Source organism: Sinohyriopsis cumingii, chromosome 14 (genome assembly GCF_028554795.1).
Source record: "Sinohyriopsis cumingii isolate HCF-2022 chromosome 14, ASM2855479v2, whole genome shotgun sequence".
Lineage (NCBI taxonomy): Eukaryota > Metazoa > Mollusca > Bivalvia > Unionida > Unionidae > Sinohyriopsis > Sinohyriopsis cumingii.
The window spans coordinates 88,019,397-88,039,882 of NC_142974.1; the positions used below are offsets into that span (position 1 = coordinate 88,019,397).

A 20,486-nucleotide genomic window follows, 5' to 3' on the forward strand; every position below is an offset into this window, starting at 1 on the left:
GAGTAACCAGTGGGTGTTAGATCCGTGCACTTGGGCTCATCACCTGATGTTTTTAGCCATGTTTCTGTCAGGAAAAAGATGTCAATATTCTGGTTGTTGATGAAATTAACTATTTCTGTGCGCTTTTCCGGTGGTCCTACTGACTGGACATTGAATAATGCAATACACAGAGGTATCTCCTGGATAGTTGACACAAAGATTGACGATTTAATAGGGATTTGAATTAGGTTATCTAAATTAATGGTCAAATTTTTTAATTATTGAGCCGGAAAGGGCATAAGGGAGATAACTGGAATTCTTCTTCCTGTTCTATGCCAGCCAGCTTTGAAATATTTTTTTTTCTCGCTTTTGTTTACGTGTAGATAATGATGAATGTAGACCCAGTTCGTTTAGTCTAGAGCACAATGTAGTGTGGAGAGCCAAGGAGTGGTCATTTGAAGCAAGTAATGTGGGTCCATCATAGGATAAATGGGTTGACTGGCAAGTATCACATGATGGTGGTTTGTTCAAAAACAAAGGAAGTTGTAGCAGTGGAGCAAAACAGCTGAGAAAAAGTCTAACTGTTCTTGTTTCCAAAACAAGGAGATGAAGAAACACATATGAACTGAACAGCCAATATATGATGAACACAATAATGTAGACAAAGACAGGCAACAAGCTCATATATCAGGAAAATGGCACAAAAAAACGGAACAGCTGCTTCAAGTCGGTTAAGCAATAGTGGCCATCTTGAGTACTATCAAATAAATGATAACTATATCTCTATCTGTAATCTGCTTATTGGAAATACAACCAAGATAATCAACAAACAAAAAAGGGCACTTTTTTCCAAAGATGGAAAGACTATCAATTTCATGTGTATCGATATGTATTGTATCACAGGCTGTGTATCGTGAATCAGATCTATACGAGGCACAAGTGTATCATTTCACCCCTAGGTATGATGCTAATAAAGATCCTTATAACCATCAAGTTTGAATAGAATTTGAGAGATAAATTTAAAATAAAAAGTTGGTGAACTTTATGTTTGCAATACAGGTCACAATAACCCAATTCAATGATGAAAGTGTAGTATTCATTCAGGTGCATCTCCCCACCAATTTTTCGTAAAACAGTATTTAGACTGTGCAAAACACCTGAGCTAAACAAAAGAACTTATCTAAGAATGTACAACTATCGTACATGTATGGTCAAAGTCTGCCCCCTGATCACATCCATGTGAAGTAGGCACTATGAAACCCACTCCAACCTGTTGCCAAAGGAAAGAAGAATGGCTGACATTTAGTGAGGGTGTATATGTGTTATATGCATTTATCTGTGTAGACACTGACACAAATGCTAAGCGTAGTACAATAGTTTACATATATTTCATACAGGCAAGCTAAACATGGGATCCACACCCGCCTCCATATTAAAGGTGTCTCCATGAGTAATCTGGTGTGCTAAAACAAGGAAGCAGATCAACTGAACCTGAAAAGTAGGTCACTCTGACCACTTTCTACCTGTTATAAGCACCACCCTTAATGATGAATTCATCAAATTCCATAATTGAACATACTGTACAATTATTTCAAGAAATTCATCTAACTGCAAAAACCTGTAATAACAACTATGAACTGCTGTTGGAAAAGTGATTAATATGTTACCTGTGCTTCACAGGTGAGACAACAAAGAACTGAGTTAAAATCTGCATATAAATAAAAGTATTCATGCCATTTCTAAACAAAATTACATGGTAACAAAACATGAAACCTGATTTATATAGAGTTAATTATCAATGGCTGAACTGTATATTAAACTGATGAATTTAACTGTGAATTTTACCCACCTTTCCCTGCCTCTTTAGCAGCTCTTTGTGCTTCCTGAAAAGAAATGATAAATAAAGGTCATATAGTGGTTATTTTGTGTCAGGAGTTTGAAAATGCCCGAGCAATCAGCTTTTAAAATATTGTTGCCCAACAGATTTTTCTGGTTTGCTGGTAAATTACTGGAGGTGACCCCAAGATTGCTGTAATACCCATGTATTACCAACTTTCACCATGTTTATAATTAGTCTTAACTGCACATACTCATGATCAAACCCGCTAATGGAAAGTGTCAGTCAAGTTTACAAACATATATAATCTTTTTAAGACAGGGGTCTGAAACTAAAACCACCCTGAGGGCCACATGAGGGCATTTTTGATGGCCCAAGGGCTGCACAACCTTTATTATCTCTCATGACAACTTGTGACACCAATCATTTTGCGGGCCACAGGATATGGCTTGGCAGGCCAAATGTGGGACACGACCCTCATGTTCGAGAGCCCTGATTTAAGATCAAACATATTCGAATAATTCCTTTTCTGACAATATTTTATTGCCTGTCTAGTAGTTGACCAACCCCTCTCAAAAACTTATCCATATTTTATGTTTATCAAAAGTTTCATTTATTTAAAGTTCTTCCTGATAGCCTGGTAGTATGGACTTTGACTATATAATGAGAATCAGTCATGTGTTGATTAGTTTGGTCTCTTACCAGCAAAAATCATCCAACACTCACTAATGCAATATAAATATATAATTCAGGCATCCTGCTGTGCTTACCCAGAGGGAGAATTCAATAATCAAATGTTTTATTGCTGGAAAATATGTAAAATTCCATTTTTTTAAAACAATCATTTTTTTAACAAAAATGTTGCTTTCTGACCTGGCCTTTACATTGGGAAAATTTCTTACCCTGCAATAATTTTTAGATTTTTCTGCCACTGAATGTTTCTTCAAAACCATTGTTTCTGGTAAAACTATTGAAACAAGATGTCCAAATGATCATGGTATCATTAAACTGGTACACATCCTAACAGTTGTCCATTTCACTAAGCAGGCTTTTTACCTGTATGAACACAAGCCTATATAAACTACCATGGCTTCATCTATAGTCCAACCTGTAATAATGGTCACCTTAGTTCAGCTGTCACCTGGTCATAATGGCCATTCTAATCACACACCCCACCAATGTCCTGTATTTAATGGTCACATGCCTTTCCCAGTCAGTGGCAAGGTGTTTTCTAATCAAACAATGGTTTCACCATGCCATAAATAGTTACTGAAGCATATCAGCAGTGACTGCTCCAAGTATGCAAATTAAACAATTCTTCTGTCTGATGAGCAGGGCATTGTTTAAATAAGGGCATACTATGTGAATTGATGTTTAAGAATTTCATATCACAATTGTACTTGCCATGGTCCAGTCTCATTGTCAGTCAAACTCAAAGATGTCAATGTATCAGTTTTGAAAACAAGGTGGTTTTTATCCTTACAGCACAGGATTGAAGCAATTCATTTGTTAGTTGATGAGAAAAGTAATGTTATCACAGCAGAAATGTAAGTTAAGTTACCTTGAATTAGATATCTTCATCTATTTGCCTGTGAATTAAAGCTATCTCTGAAGAACAAAATGTTTGTCTTTGAGGAAAGACTGAAGTTATATCCCTTTTCATTAGGGTCAGGGGTCATTCAATATTCAAAATGTGTCTGTGAATGCAGGTGAAGTATCAGATTATGGGTCACAAAAATAGCAATATAAGGCTTCTTTTGATTTTCTGCTCATCACAGCTTCTCAGATAGGTCAAGTGTCTTTTGATCTTCACATGCTAAGCATCTGACTAAACCTTGTTTTTATAGCCTGAACAAACTTAGTCAATGATGATTTAATTTCTAGGTTTGATTATAATAATCTTTTGTGGATTATAAATTTGGGAGAAAACAACAAACATCTATAATTATGATTTTGCTTTTACGGTGCACATAAAACAATCCTGATAATGTAATAATAATAATAATAATAATAGTAACAGAAACAACAACAACAATGCTATTCGGTGCATGGTATCTGTGTACAGCAAACACCTGTTTTGCTTTTTCATATCAGTAATTGCTATTTACAGGTTTTACTTTATTTTTATGGGTATCAATTTTCATGGATCTGTAAAAAGTTCATTTCTGTGAAACTTAAATGCATGGATTTTCATGTCAAAAGTTCTCATATTTACAGATATTTTCTGTTATGGATTAATACCTACAAACGTTCCCCAAAAGAATAAAAATATGCCCACAACAGATGGTGGTTGCTTAAATAGTTAAAACAATATGAACAGTATGAGCATAAATCAATCACCTGTCATGACCAGGTTGGACCAAACTCCAATTGGAATTCAGTCTCCAGTGTTAACAAACTCGGTACCCTGATACAACCCCATAATGCATATTTTTAAATCAGATCAGAAAATGGCAACACATCATTGTTGACAGATGGATGACAGATAACACATGACTCACAATGGATATACCATAAGATGAATTGGTCTTATGGTCATGTGAGGTAAAGGTAAGACTCCTAAGGTCATGGGGATCAGTTACTTGATGTGCACTATTATCATGGTGTACTACTTAGCAAGAAAAACATTGCTACTACGGACAGCTATATTTGGATCAGCTCTTTAGCAAGGGATGTGTGTGTGTGTGTATGTATGTGTGTGTGTGTGTGTGCACATGCTTGCGTGTAAAGTTTTCCCCATAACATATGATGTGCCTATGACATATGCTCATATGAGCTATACTGGCTATTTTATTGTAACCCCATTCTTATATTCCAGTCATGCAATTGCAGTTTATTGCCATGCTAGTACCAAAATACACTGTTTACTTAACATCAGAGTCATTCACAGCTTTAAGGCTAGTATGACTTAAAAATACTAATGACATAAATCTATAAATTATACAAAAAGAAGGTAAAGATTCTACTATTTATAGTAAGAAAATGAAGTCTTTTAATAAAAACACACAACATTTTCTTTAATGTGCCTTTAAAAAAGACCTACAGTATGCAACTGGAAATGATGAACAAAGATTCTAACAAAGATCCTCTGCTACAAACTCAGGAACACATACCAAAAGGCTCAAAGGTCCAGATTAATTAGGCTGGCTAGCAACTGGCACCATGTATCTCTTTAACTGCTACACTTCTGCTATCTATTGGGTGAGCTAAACTGTAAATGCACAAATCATTTAACAACTGTTTTCACCATCTGAAAATAGTTACATGTAACTATAGAAGGAAATCTGACAGAGGCTTGAACAGTTTAGATATGCAGTGTATGGACTTAAAATTTGGTCCACCCTAAAAGTTTAGATATGCAGTGTATGGACTTCTAATTTGGTCCACCCTAAAAGTTTAGATATGCAGTGTATGGACTTCAAATTTGGTCCACCCTAAAAGTTTAGATATGCAGTGTATGGACTTCAAATTTGGTCCACCCTAAAAGTTAAGATATGCAGTGTATAACTTCACATTTGGTCCACCCTAAAAGTTTAGATATGCAGTGTATGACTTCAAATTTGGTCCACCCTAAAAGTTTAGATGTTTATTCAGAACAATTTTCTTGATACTATAAACAATAAACACATTTTCAGAAGGAATTTAAAGTTTATTTGTAAGACAGTAATGAAAACGAACAAAAATTAAAATTACCATATGCGCTGTTATCGTACCCCATACTTGTGACCACAATATTAAATGTTCACAGAAAGGAGCAATCTTTGGCTGTTAAACAGACATGGCATCTTTTGATGTTTTCAAAAAAATATCACATTTCAAGTCTATCACATAGTTGGTAAACTTTACATATCATGTGTGCAGTTTAATATATTTGATAAGTCAGCATGTTAACATAGCACTTTATGTGAATCTGACTGGTTCAAATCGTACATGAAATCCTTGTATAGTATTCTCTTTACCTAAAGGCTGCAGCCATGGGAATTTTCCTTACCCTGTCTTCTAGAACTTTTTATTTTTATTACTATTAATGTATTATGAACATTTTGGTGGTCATAAGGCATTGGGAAAAAAGGTTACATCTGTTTTAATATGGCTAATTAAACCCACAGGAGTTTGTTGCAAAAAATAATTAAGGGTATTCATCAAGGATATGGGAATTGGTAGGGGCCCAAAACCTGTAACTGGGACCCCACCTTATGATAAGCATGGAATCAATGTTAACTTATAGATTTATATAAACTCACTTCTGTTTAGAGAAGAATGTGGACAAATACAAGTCTCTTAACTGACACAAAGTTATCCAACCACATCATTTCTTATATCATAAAACAGATCCAATGAGCTCATGTCTCTTATTATGTGATGCGATTTACATATAAAATCAATGTCTATTTCTACTGTTCCAAAACAAATAATCCAACCATACAGTCACAAATACATTAATTTCTGCATCTAGAAATCGTCCCTTAAGATGAATATCCAGCAAATGGAATGCTTAACAGTAGAAATGACACAGCTTAGGTGGAAACATTAAAATTATTCTCATCCAATTCAAAGCGCAAGATTTCCCGAATCAAACCAGAGAAAACTATGAGACAACATACAGGAATTTCCATCAGAGATCCAGTGTTGAAAAACAATGTTGTAAGTCTAATGTTATATTGATTTGGAAGGACAGTTGCACTTTGAATTATAATTTTTAAAAGAAACTACTTTTAAATGTTATTGGTGATAGAACTGCACATTATTAAGTCATCTAGGATCTTTAAGTGCATCAACTGAAAGGTGCAGTATCTGAGCTAGAATGAACAAAATTCCTTCTTTTTTTCTCTCAAATAGGAATTGATTTAATATTAAAGTTATGAAACTCACTGAATAGTTTAACACATTTAATATTAAATCATTACCCATTTGAGACCCTCTATATACAAAAGTAGAGATAATTCCAAACTCATGCTAAATATCCATGACTTGCCTGCTTTTCTCTTCTCTCTTTTCTTAATTCTGCTTTACTCTTCTGAATGACTGCAGAATCTGCATGGGCAAGAACCTCTCCATCCTTAATTGGCTTTCCTCCTCCAGCTCCTTGAGGGTTTTTACCTTCAAATAAAATACACGTGTATACCTTAATTAAATGTACGACATTGCTCCTGCTATGGAGAAAGGTTTGTAAAATTATTTTTTTCACAAACCATTATACAGACTTTGAATATAATTAGCCATTAAGATAGCTACTGCTTCCATAATAATATAAAAACATCAAGGTTATTCAAGAGGTTATATTCAGTAAATGTTTAACATGATGTACCTTCATAACATAGATGGAACACAGAATAAAAAAGGCTTTGAGTAGTTGCCTAATATCTGGACTTTCTACCTCTACACTGTCCCCTTTGAAATTCAACAACCATATGTCAGTCATTCTCCTCACCTGGGGGGAGGGGGGAAGGGGAAGCAATTAGAAGAGAAATAGAGAAAGCAGATTGAGATATACTGTTCTAATAATTGGAAACATAAAGACTCTGAAGAATCATTTTACTTACTGGGCATCAAATCTCATAGTTTGCCTTAAAATGCATATTTAAGGATTTATTGGCTCTTCATTCTTAATTCATGAATTTGAAACTTGAATAAAAAGGTAGAATAATGAGTCATGATGTATTGGTCATCACTGAAAGTATCCAAATGATGTTGTGATTATATACTTAAAGAGAGAGTGCAAAGAACACATCTTATTTATATTTAAATTACATGTCAGGTTATGAATGTAGCTACTAATATACTGCAGATGTAACTGAATGCACTTTGTAAATTTTCACAAATGATTTTGAAGTATGTCAGATTGCTTTCCAAATGGTTAATCAACAGAACAGAAATTTGAACATCCTTATTTTGTAGTTTTATAGAGTTACTGCTCTTCAATTAGGATGGTGGCATTTTTGAGGAAACAATTACATCCAGGACAAGGAGTTTTATTGCTTTGGGTCATTTTACAACACTCATCATCTCATTACACCTAAAAAGAAACTATCTTCCAGTAATGCAAGTTGGGTCATTTTAACTACTATCTGTTCTTCTTGCAGATGTCTCATCACCTCACACAAGGTTCAAGAAATGTAAACCTATTCAGACTTTATAAGTCTCCACTTTTCAGTGCCACAATGTGTATAAGATTTAGTTAACATCAATGTCGTCCATGTTGTTACAACTCAATGGTCTCAAAGTAACAAAAAAGAGTGAAAATCAAAACATTTTGAAAAATCTAAGAAATAATTTATTTCCCTAGAATACAAAAGTGAAAATTTAGAAAGAATGTACAGTATTGTGAATCAAATCCTAAACAGTCCTAAAAGTTCTACCACAAATTCAAATATATAAAGTTCCAACTGAATTCCAGTGGTATTCCAAATAAATTCTGATACTGAATGTGTTGATGTGCCCATAGTCTCGATTGTGCTGATGGCCTGGAGTTTGATGTACTAATGGTCTTTTGATGTATTATAATAAAATAATCAAAAATGTCCTTTCTTGATTTCATAATAATTCCAAATTAATGTTTTAGTCTAAGTATATTACCGAGCACTTTGTAATTCTAGTGAATAATATTCTGAATAAATAATTTTACCCAAATTAAAAACTGAACACAACAATAAGACTGACTCTGCTTCAGTATGCTTAATGCAAGGATGAGTCATTTTTCAAGTAGACAAGATTATATAAAAAGCTGAGACACAATAATAGGGCCAGGATATAGGTCCTTCTCCTTTATAAACATTCAAAGTTGTCAAGAAGTTTAGGAATTTCCAAGTGAAAAACTTAATATCCTAGACTCAGATTCAAGTTAACATGTTTACCATTAATAATGATCTGAACATGTAATCTACACTCACAGAGAAATTATCTATGTATTATATTGTTTACAAAGAAAATGTTACTAGTCAGGTACACCATGACCATGATTTTGGACAAAGTACAAAATACAGATGTAAATAACACATAAACAATAAGAAAGCCAACAAATCAGAAATTAAATATATGTAATGTTTAATTCATGATTACTGCAACACTTACCATAATTTGTAAAAGTATATATGGTAAATGTATATCATAATCAAAATTATGCCATATAATCAAGAAAATTTAAAATTTAACCATTAACCTGATCTGTACATTAGACTAACAGTTGAAGGCTATTTATACATAAACCATTGAGAATGTGAATGCCATACCTCACATTGCATTTGCTGTAAGTTGTTAACCTCAGCTTTAAAGATATGTCTTTGTTCAATATATGTACATTTGACAATTAGGATCATCTTAATGATGCCAGATTCAATATGAAAATCATCTACACGTAAAAAATAATTAACATGAAAAACATGCTAAACACTCTTCCTACAGAAGGATGTATAAATTTATCATTTAACTAGGGAAAAGGTAGTTCAGAAAAATGAGCTGCTTTAAAATAGAGTAAAGTCATGATTATCTGACCTAAACAGGGTAAACAAATATGTTGTATAATGTGGGGGGGGGGGGGGGCAAAACAAACTGCAAATTAAATGCAAATGCAGTATAAGTATATAATCAGATTTATTATTAATTATTCAACAGTACAACTAACATAGTAGTGTACATAGCTATTATTTTAAGAAATAAATTTCAATCAAGTAAATTGAGCAATGGACTTTAAATGATTTAATGCATCATTTAGTATACAGTATGGCAGAGGCAAATGTCATAGTTTAATAAAATGAGTGATTGAAGTTTGTATCACAGTTTTCCATTTCTTCCTTGTGGTGAGGTCATGCCAGCATCTCAATAACATGACATCAGTAGCAGTTGCCTCCTCATGTTGTTCAACATAAGCCCCCCGCCCTGACAGCCTTGATTCCTTTGCTATGAATCATTCTCTATGTACAGTACAAACATAAATCGCTAGCGCAGATGTGTAAACATAGCTATGTCCACATCAGTATGTTATGCTCAGACAGACAAAGAAGTGGGATGCTAAAGCAAGTGCAGCACAAGACTGTAAATAGCATGGTAAATAGACTGTATGGCTATGTCGGATAAAGCAAATGTTGGAAAACCAGAACTCTACTGTACAGTGTTACATTAGCTTGGGATATTAATGGTGGCAATAATATGACAACTATGACTTTACAGTTTTCTTTACATGTAACTAACACCAAAAAAAACATAATTTCTGCCAGTAAAAATAAAACTACATTCTAAAGTTCATAATTGAGTGGAACCTGTGTAATCTAGCCAGTGAGTAGTTTTTGTTCTGGCAATTACAGCGCAAAATGCAGATCTGCTTTTGGCCTCTTTATCACTGATTAGCTATTGTTGTTAAATGACCATCCAGCTTAAATATCTGGCCCCTTTAGTGGCTAGTTTACACAATCCCCATAAGCTATTCCCCTAATACATGCATGTAAGGCTACAGTATTCACAAAATTTGTAACCAAGTAAATGTGATTTCATTTATTTGTGATATTATAAATTTGTTCCACTAACTAAAGATCTGCGCATCAATAGTTTTGCATGTTTTAGTCACTGGAACATATCTGTATATTGTTTGTGTGTTTGCACACTGTACTGTTAGTGCATTTTCAAGCAACAAAACATGAACTTAATCATAACTGCATGAAATGTAGTTTCTATTGTTTTTCAGTGTGCTTGTGCTGAATCATACCTGCATGAATTGTAGTTTCAATAATTTTTTCAGTGTGCTTATGCTTAATCATAACTGCATGAATTGTAGTTTCTATTGTTTCTATTGTTTTTCAATGTGCTTGCTTAAACATACCTACAAGTAGTGTAGCTTTTGTTTTTTGTTCTGGCAAACTCAGATCCAAGGATTTTAAGGCCTATTTTGAAAACAATGTTAATCTTGAATGTAAAATACCAATTCTTTGCTGATGCATATAAAAACTGAAGATGTTTATTCAGATACTGCATCAACCACACTTGCAAATGAATTTGCCAACAGCAGTTATTTGCAAAAACACCTGTTGTATATTAACATGAATAAAAAGGTTGTTGGCAAATTCAAACATAAATGTGCTGGCAAAGCAATTGAAGAATATGTGGGACTTCCAACCTAAAAGGTACTCAGTTGTGGTAGGAACCATTTATTGTGTAAAAGGATCCCAGACATGATATGTATTTTCAATGTCATCAAGAATTCACAAATACAGCAAATATGATAAGGTCAAAAAACATCACACGTGTGTATACCAATGCACCAAAGTGAGTCTGCCACTACTTGATATTTACTGAGTGAATCACCAATTATACATTTGGATACCATGTGATTGTGAATCATCTTGTGATTGATAAAAGAGATCTTGGTTGTAGTTCTATATTTCCTAGAATGACTTGCAATTCCTCTGGCACAAATACTCTTCTTGGTGGCTGGACCACTAAGTGGTCTACTGCTACTTGGATCAGCAACTACAGTCCAAAACCACTAACACACTGCTACAGTATGAAAGATTGATCACAGTTATACATTATGACATGTTTTTCCACAAAAACTGCATACCTATAAGATACCTCCATATCTGACTTGTTATTTAAAATCCAACTGCTCAATCTGTCACACTAATGCATGAAAAGCATAACCCCAATACACTGGCTACCTAAAATTGTTTGCCTCACATACAACAAAATAACAATAGAGAGAATACATGGATACAAAGATTTCTGTATGTTTTTGACAAAAGCTGAAAAGGTACATCTACACGTGTAGGAGTGATACTTTTACTATCCTCATTACCACTGTCATAACATCAACGCTTCATGACCATTTCCAATATTATCACATACATCAGACATACAATGGATATCAGACAGAGTTTAGAATAAGCTTCAATACTATGTAAAATATGTTCTTTCATTTATCAAAATAAAATATGGCAGCACACTCAATATGTGGTGGGTAAATTACACCATTTCTATTTATATCAACAGGCTGATTTCCTCACTTCCCCATTACACATCTTTTCTGCTCAAAACCACTCTGTGGTACAGATCTGAAAAGTCAGGCATAATTTTTTATTATTTTAGAATGTAACAGATACAATGAGAGTATTTCATCACAGATATGGTGACAAATATTTTTTAAGTTAATAACATTTTTATTCTTAGGATGGTTATTTTATGATTTTGGACATGTATTTTTATGATTCCTAAATAATCTGAACATCAAAGAAAAGATTGCTAACTTTTTGAGAAATCTGGAATTACAACATCAATTAAGACTTTCTTATGACATACATAATTCAATTTGAGAATGTCCTAAATATTTCACAGGAAAATTTAAATTTTCAATGTTATCTTTCTACTGGTAGCTGTAAGTAACACAAGCATCAGCTCTGTTTATTATTTCTTTAAATACATTTTTGACACATGCAATACTTCTTTTATGATGCTGCATTCTGTGACAAAGATACTACAGACATTCACTTCCATGCATCCTTGAGCAAACTAGCTTAATCACTATGAATGTAATTAGGTTCATAAGATAAGTTATTCTCTGCCAAAACTTAGCATAAATGTGGAAATCTGAATGAGAGAATATTCTGACATCCTTTTCCACACTGGTACAAGTGAACAAGTTTAATTCCATTGCTGTAATTAGTTTTCCAATGTTCTTAATGTTTTATTACATGGCAGCAAAGTCAGTAAGTAACATTAACTAATATGCCATTAGGCCAGGCAATTATATTATACACCATAATGTTTAATAACATCTAATTCATGTCTCTGTATCAAACAGGCCCCTTTCTTGCAGTGACAATGTTATTAATGGTAAAGTGTATTTAATATGGAACAGTGACTTCATTGAAATAAAGTGCCAAGACCAGCAGCATCAAGAATAGCCACCATCTGCCATAACTGAACTATAGTGTAAAGACCAGTCAGTATCTGACTTCATTTAACTATAATGTCATGACCAGCTAGCATCTGACTTCACTAAACTAGTGTCATAACCAGTTATCATCTGACTTCACTAAACTAGTGTCATGACCACCAGTTAGTATCTGACTTCACTAAGTGTCATGACCAGTTAGCATCTGACTTCACCAAACTAGTGTCATGACCAGTTAGCATCTGACCACTAAACTAATGTCATAACCAGTTATCATCTGACTTCACTAAACTAGTGTCATGACCAGTTAGCATCTGACTTCACTAAACTAGTGGCATGACAAGTTAGCATCTTACTTCACTAAACTAGTGTCATGACCACCAGTTAGCATCTGACTTCACAGAAATAAATTTCCAAGATAATCTACCAGTTATCACCAGTCATCACCAGTTATCATCTGACTTCATTAAACTAGTGTCATGACCATTTATCATCTGACTTCACCAAACTAGTGTCATGACAAGTTAGCATCTTACTTTGCTAAACTAGTGTCATGACCACCAGTTAGCATCTGACTTCACAGAAATATATTTCCAAGATAATCTACCATCTGACTTCAATGAACAAAATGCTATGACAGCTAGCATGAGACTGAACTGAAATAAAGTGTCAAGAACAGCATATATCTGACTTCAGTGCAGTAAAATGTCATGACCATCTAGCATCCGACTTCGATCAATTGTCAAGACAGACTTCAAGGCCAGCTAGCATTTGACTTGGAAGTTTCTGTATGTCTGTCTGAAGATTCTGAGATGTTAAGATCACCTAGCATCAGACCTCAAGTTCTTAAGTGTCAGGAACAGCTGTTATTATATGCTCATTTTTTTCCACGTTAACTTTACAATGTCAGTGTCAGGAGCAGCTATCATCAGACTTCTAGCTAAGAAGTATCAAGAACAGCCATCTTAAGACCTCAAGTTCTGAAGCATCAATACCACCTAGCATGAAATCACAAGTTTCTGAGGTGTCAAGACCACTTAGCATCTTACTTCAAGTTCTAAAAGGTTAAGACCACCTAGCATCAGACTTCTAGTATTTGGTAGTCAAGACTAGATAGCATCATACTTCTAGTTTCTGAGTTGTTAAAGCCAGCTAGCATCAGACTTCTAGTTTCTGCAGTGTCAATACCAGCTAGCATTAGACTTCTAGTTCTGAACAGTAAAGACCATTTGGCATCAGACTTCTAGTTTCTGATGTGTCAAGACCACCTAACATCAGAACCTCCAGTTCTGATGGGTCAATAACAGCTATCATCAGACTTCTAGTTCTGAAGTGTCCTGACCAGCTGGAATCAGATTTCTAGACCTTAAAAGTCAAGACCAGATAGCATCAGACTTTGTAGTTTCTGTGGTGTGAAGACCAGCTAGCATGATTATACTTCTAGTTCTTAAGTGTCAAGGCCAGCTTAGAATCAGACTTACTGTTCTGGAAAATGAAGCAGCACACTAAAGACAGATGTTTTACAAAGAATGGTTGGTACAAAAGTATCATTGCTTAGTTAGAAGGCTGAGATAGGAAAGGGATAAAGTCTGCTTGTGATATGGCTTTGAAACAGAAAATGTTAAAACAAAAATCATACCACCTTTCTGTTCAACTTGTTCCTCTGGATTCTTTGCCTTTTGTTTCTTTTCTTTCTTATTTTTACTGGAAGCTGTCCCCTCTTCTGTTGGGTTATCTGTTCCTACAGCAGTTGTCTCCCCTACACAAGACATCGTTTACAAGCTTCGTTGAAGACTCCTGTTAATTTTAAAAACAACGACTGTAGATGTAAACTATGCAATAGGTAACAGATATGAACCATAAAGATTCATCATAATTCTGTAATATTCTACATTTCACCTAATCTGCTGTAGCAGAATCCAACATGAGGCCTACATGGACCTCATAGTGCTAATCTTAGCACTGAAACACCACATATCAAAATGCAACACATGATATGCTGTGTGGCAGACTCTTAGCACTGAAACCCTACATAGAAAAATGCAACAGATGAAACAATGTGTTAGACTCTTAGCACTGAAATTCTACATATCAAAATGCAACAGATGATATGCTGTGTGGTAGATCTTAGCACTGAAACCATACAACTCAAAATGCAACAGATGATATGATGTGTTGAAGACTCTTAGCACTGAAACCATACAATTCAAAAGGCAACAGATGATATGATGTGTGGTAGACTCTTAGCACTGAAACCATAGAACTCAAAATGCTGCAGATGATATGCTGTGTGGCAGACTCTTAGCACTGAAACCCTACAACTCAAAATGCAACAGATATGCTGTGTGGTAGCACTGAAACAAAACAGATTAAAATGCAACAGATGATATGCTGTGTGGTAGGCTCTCATCACTGAAACACTGCATATCAAAATGCAACAGCTGATATGCTGTGTGGTAGACTCTCATCAGTGAAACAGTACATATCGAAATGCAACTGATAATATGCTCTGTGGTAGCACTAAAATCCTACAGATCAAAATGCAACAGATATGCTGTGTGGTAGCACTGAAACAAAACAGATCAAAATGCAACAGATGATATGCTGTGTGGTAGACTCTCATCACTGAAACAGTACATATCAAAATGCAACTGATGATATGCTCTGTGGCAGACTCTTGGCACTGAAACCCTACAACTCAAAATGCAACAGATGATATGATGTGTGGTAGACTCTCATCACTGAAACAGTACATATCAAAATGCAACTGATGATATGCTCTGTGGCAGACTCTTAGCACTGAAACCCTACAACTCAAAATGCAATAGATGATATGCTGTGTGGTAGCACTGAAACCCTACAGATCAAAATGCAACAGATGTATAATGAGTGATAGGCTTTCATCACTGAAACAGTACATATCGAAATGCAACAGATGATATGATGTGTGGCAGACTCTTAGCACTGAAAAACCAAACATATCAAAATGAAACAGATGATATGCCCTGTGGTTGACTCTTAGCACTGAAAACACTGCATATCAAAATGAAACAGATGAAATACTTTGTGGTAGACTCTTAGTACTGAAATTCTACATATCTGTGTGGCAAAAACTTAGGACTGAAACCATACATATCAAAATGCAACATATGATATGCTGTGTGGTAGACCCTTAGCACTGAAACACTGCATATCAAAATGCAACAGATGATATGCTATGTGGTAGACTCTCATCACTGAAACACTGCATATCAAAATGCAACAGCTGATATGCTGTGTGGCAGACTCTTAGCATTGAAAAACCAAACATATCAAAATGAAACAGATGATATGCTCTATGGTAGACTCTTAGCACTGAAAACACTGCATATCCAAATGCAACTGATGAAATACTTTGTGGTAGACTCTCAGTACTGAAATTCTACATATCTGTGTGGCAGAAACTTAAAACTGAAACCATACATATCGAAATGAAACGTATGATATGCTGTGTGGTAGACTCTTAGCATTGAAACACTGCATATCAAAATGCAACAGATGATATGCTATGTGGTAGACTCTCATTACTGAAACACTGCATATCAAAATGCAACAGATGATATGCTGTGTGGTAGACTGTCATCAATGAAACAGTACATATCAAAATGCAACTGATGATATGCTTTGTGGTAGACTCTTAGCACTGAAAACACTGCATATCAAAATGCAACAGATGATATGATGTGTGGTAGACTCTTAGCACTGAAACCCTACAACTCAAAATGCAACAGATGATATGATGTGTGGTAGACTCTTAGCACTGAAACCCTACAACTCAAAATGCAACAGATGATATGATGTGTGGTAGACTCTTAGCACTGAATCCCTACAATTCAAAATGCAACAGATGATATGATGTGTGGTAGACTCTTAGCACTGAAACCCTACAACTCAAAATGCAACAGATGATATGCTGTGTGGTAGACTCTTAGCATTGAAACCCTACAATTCAAAATGCAACCGATGATATGATGTGTGGTAGACTCTTAGCACTGAAACCCTACAACTAAAAATGCAACAGAAAATATCATGTGTGGTAGACTCTTAGCACTGAAACCATACAACTCAAAATGCAACAGATGATATGCTGTGTGGTAGCACTGAAACCCTACAGATCAAAATGCAACAGATGATATGATGTGTGGTAGACTCTCATCACTGAAACACTGCATATCAAAATGCAACAGCTGATATGCTGTGTGGTAGACTCTCATCAATGAAACAGTACACATCAAAATGCAACTGATGATATTCTCTGTGGCAGACTCTTAGCACTGAAACCCTACAACTCAAAATGCAACAGATGATATGCTGTGTGGTAGCACTAAAACCCTACAGATCAAAATGCAACAGATGATATGCTGTATGGTAGACTCTCATCAATGAAACAGTACATATCAAAATGCAACTGATGATATGCTCTGTGGCAGACTCTTAGTACTGAAACCCTACAACTCAAAATGCAACAGATGATATGATGTGTGGCAGACTCTTAGTACTGAAACCCTACAACTCAAAATGCAACAGATGATATGATGTGTGGCAGACTCTTAGCACTGAAACCCTACAACTCAAAATGCAACAGATGATATGATGTGTGGTAGACTTTCATCACTGAAACAGTACATATCGAAATGCAACAGATGATATGATGTGTGGCAGACTCTTAGCACTGAAAAACCAAACATATCAAAATGAAACAGATTATATGCTCTGTGGTAGACTCTTAGCACTGAAACCACTGCATATCAAAATGCAACAGATGAAATACTTTGTGGTAGACTCTTAGTACTGAAATTCTACATATCTGTGTGGCAGAAACTTGGAAATGAAACCATACATAGCGAAATGCAACATATGATATGCTGTGTGGTAGACTCTTAGCAATGAAACACTGCATATCAAAATGCAATAGATGATATGCTGTGTGGTAGACTCTCATCACTGAAACACTACATATCAAAATGCAACAGTTGATATGCTGTGTGGTAGACTCATCACTGAAACACTACATATTAAAATGCAACAGATGATATGCTGTATGGGAGACTCATCACTGAAATACTGCATATCAAAATGCAACAGATGATATGCTGTGTGGTAGACTCTTAGCACTCAAACACCACTTATCAAAATGCAACAGATGATATGCTGTGTGGGAGACTCTCATCACTGAAACACTGCATATCAAAATGCAACAGATGATATGCTGTGTGGTAGACTCTTAGCACTCAAACACCGCATATCAAAATGCAACAGATGATATGCTGTATGGGAGACTCTCATCACTGAAACACCACACATCAAAATGCAACAGATGATATGCTGTATGGGAGACTCTCATCACTGAAACTGCATATTAAAATGCAACAGATGATATGCTGTATGGGAGACTCTCATCACTGAAACACCACACATCAAAATGCAACAGATGATATGCTGTATGGGAGACTCTCATCACTGAAACACTGCATATCAAATGAAACAGATGATATGCTGTGTGGTAGACTCATCACTGAAACACCACATATCAAAATGCAACAGATGATATGCTGTATGGGAGACTCATCACTGAAACACTGCATATCAAAATGCAACAGATGATATGCCATATGGGAGACTCTCATCACTGAAACACTGCATATCAAAATGCAACAGATGATATGCTGTGTGGTAGACTCTTAGCACTGAAACTCTACAACTCAAAATGCAATAGATGATATGCTGTGTGGTAGACTCTTAGTACTGAAACCCTACAACTCAAAATGCAACAGATGCTATGATGTGTGGTAGACTTAGCACTGAAACCCTACAACTCAAAATGCAATAGATGATATGATGTGTGGTAGACTCTTAGCACTGAAACCATACAACTCAAAATGCAACAGATATGATGTGTGGTAGACTCTTAGCACTGAAACCATACAACCCAAAATGCAACAGATGCTATGATGTGTGGTAGACTTAGCATGAAACCCTACAACTCAAAATGCAATAGATGATATGATGTCTGGTAGACTCTTAGCAATGAAACCCTACAACTCAAAATGCAACAGATAATATGATGTGTGGAAGACTCTTAGCACTGAAACCATACAACTCAAAATGCAATAGATGATATGATGTGTGGTAGACTCTTAGCACTGAAACCATACAACTCAAAATGCAACAGATATGATGTGTGGTAGACTCTTAGCACTGAAACCATACAACCCAAAATGCAACAGATCAGGAACAGCCCCTAACATGACTGAAGAATACAAGTACATAAGGGTTGCACTCTTTTTATCATGATCAGCTCCTACCATGACTGAAGAATACAAGTACATAAGGACTGCACTCTATTTATCATGAACAACCCCTACTATGACTGAAGAATACAAGTACATAAGGGTTGCACTCTATTTATCATGATCAACCCCTACTATGACTGAAGAATACAAGTACATAAGGGTTGCACTCTATTTATCATGAACAGCCCCTACCATGACTGAAGAATACAAGTACATAAGGGTTGCACTCTATTTATCATGATCAGCCCCCACCATGACTGAAGGATACAAGTACATAAGGGCTGCACTCTATTTATCATGATCAGCCCCTACCATGACTGAAGGATACAAGTACATAAGAATACAAGTATATAAGGATTGCACTCTATTTATCATGAACAGCCCTTACCATGACTGAAGGATACAAATACATAATACAAGTACATAAGGGTTGCACTCAATTTATCATGAACAGCCCCTAGCATGACTGAAGGATACAAGTACATAAGGGCTGCACTCTATTTATCATGATCAGCCCCTACCATGACTGAAGGATACAAGTACATAAGGGTTGCACTCTATTTATCATGATCAGCCCCTACCATGACTGAAGGATACAAGTACATAAGAATACAAGTACATAAGGATTGCACTCTATTTATCATGAACAGCCCTTACCATGACTGAAGGATACAAATACATAAGAATACAAGTACATAAGGGTTGCACTCTGTTGTTTATCAATATCTACTCCAGAAACTTCAGAAAGTTCAAAACACAGCTGCTCGGATCATACTTAGAGTACCACGATCAAAGCAAACCTCCCTGCTGCTCTGTACCCTACACTGGCTATCCATTCAATCCAGAATCAAACACAAAATTTGTTCTCTGTGCTACGTTTCACTGTCGGACTCTACTCCAACAAACCTATCCAATCTCATCCATGTGTACATACCAGCAAGATACTTACGCTCCTCTTCTGACAATCGTATACTCATTATTCCCACTATGAAAACAAAGTCATATGGACAGCGTTCTTTTGCATACCAAGGCCCAGCAATGTGGAATGAATTGCCCACTGAACTTAGACACAAAGACACAGTGATCACATTGAAGAGGGCTCTCAAAACTCACTTATTTCTACTGCAAGAACAAACTTAAAGACCTAATGTTTCCTACCTGAAATATTCTCAGCATGTTTTTTATTTTTTAATGTTTTTCTAATTTCATGGTGTTTGTTTTTTGTAATAATATTATGTTTTTTTATTTTATAGGTGTTGTGTAATGTTGTAAAGCGCTTAGAGCTTCTAAAGATTAGGCGCTATACAAATTCCTCAGTATTATTATTATTATCATGATCAGCCCCCACCATGACTGAAGAATACAATTACATAAGGGTTGCACTCTATTTATTACGATCAGCTCCTTGAAATAATTCAAGAACACAAGTACCATATTTGCCGGCCTACAAGACGATACT

The 20,486-nt window shown here is 35.4% G+C and overlaps 1 protein-coding gene across 3 annotated transcripts in view; it reads right to left on the reverse strand.

The window, feature by feature from the left end:
- Nucleotides 1-20,486, reverse strand: part of LOC149784322 (translation initiation factor eIF2B subunit delta-like) — a 96,760-nt gene that overhangs the window by 56,775 nt on the left and 19,499 nt on the right. For 2 of the 3 annotated variants that reach the window (XM_089932351.1, XM_089932352.1), the window contains exons 2-4: nt 14,335-14,492; nt 6,792-6,916; nt 1,829-1,862 (exon numbers count right to left, since the gene is read on the reverse strand). In XM_089932351.1, coding sequence (XP_089788477.1) covers nt 1,829-1,862; nt 6,792-6,916; nt 14,335-14,467 — 292 coding nt within the window. In that variant the 5' untranslated portion in view covers nt 14,468-14,492. The remainder of the gene's footprint in view (nt 1-1,828; nt 1,863-6,791; nt 6,917-14,334; nt 14,493-20,486) is intronic. The other variant, XM_089932353.1, reaches the window with a different exon arrangement.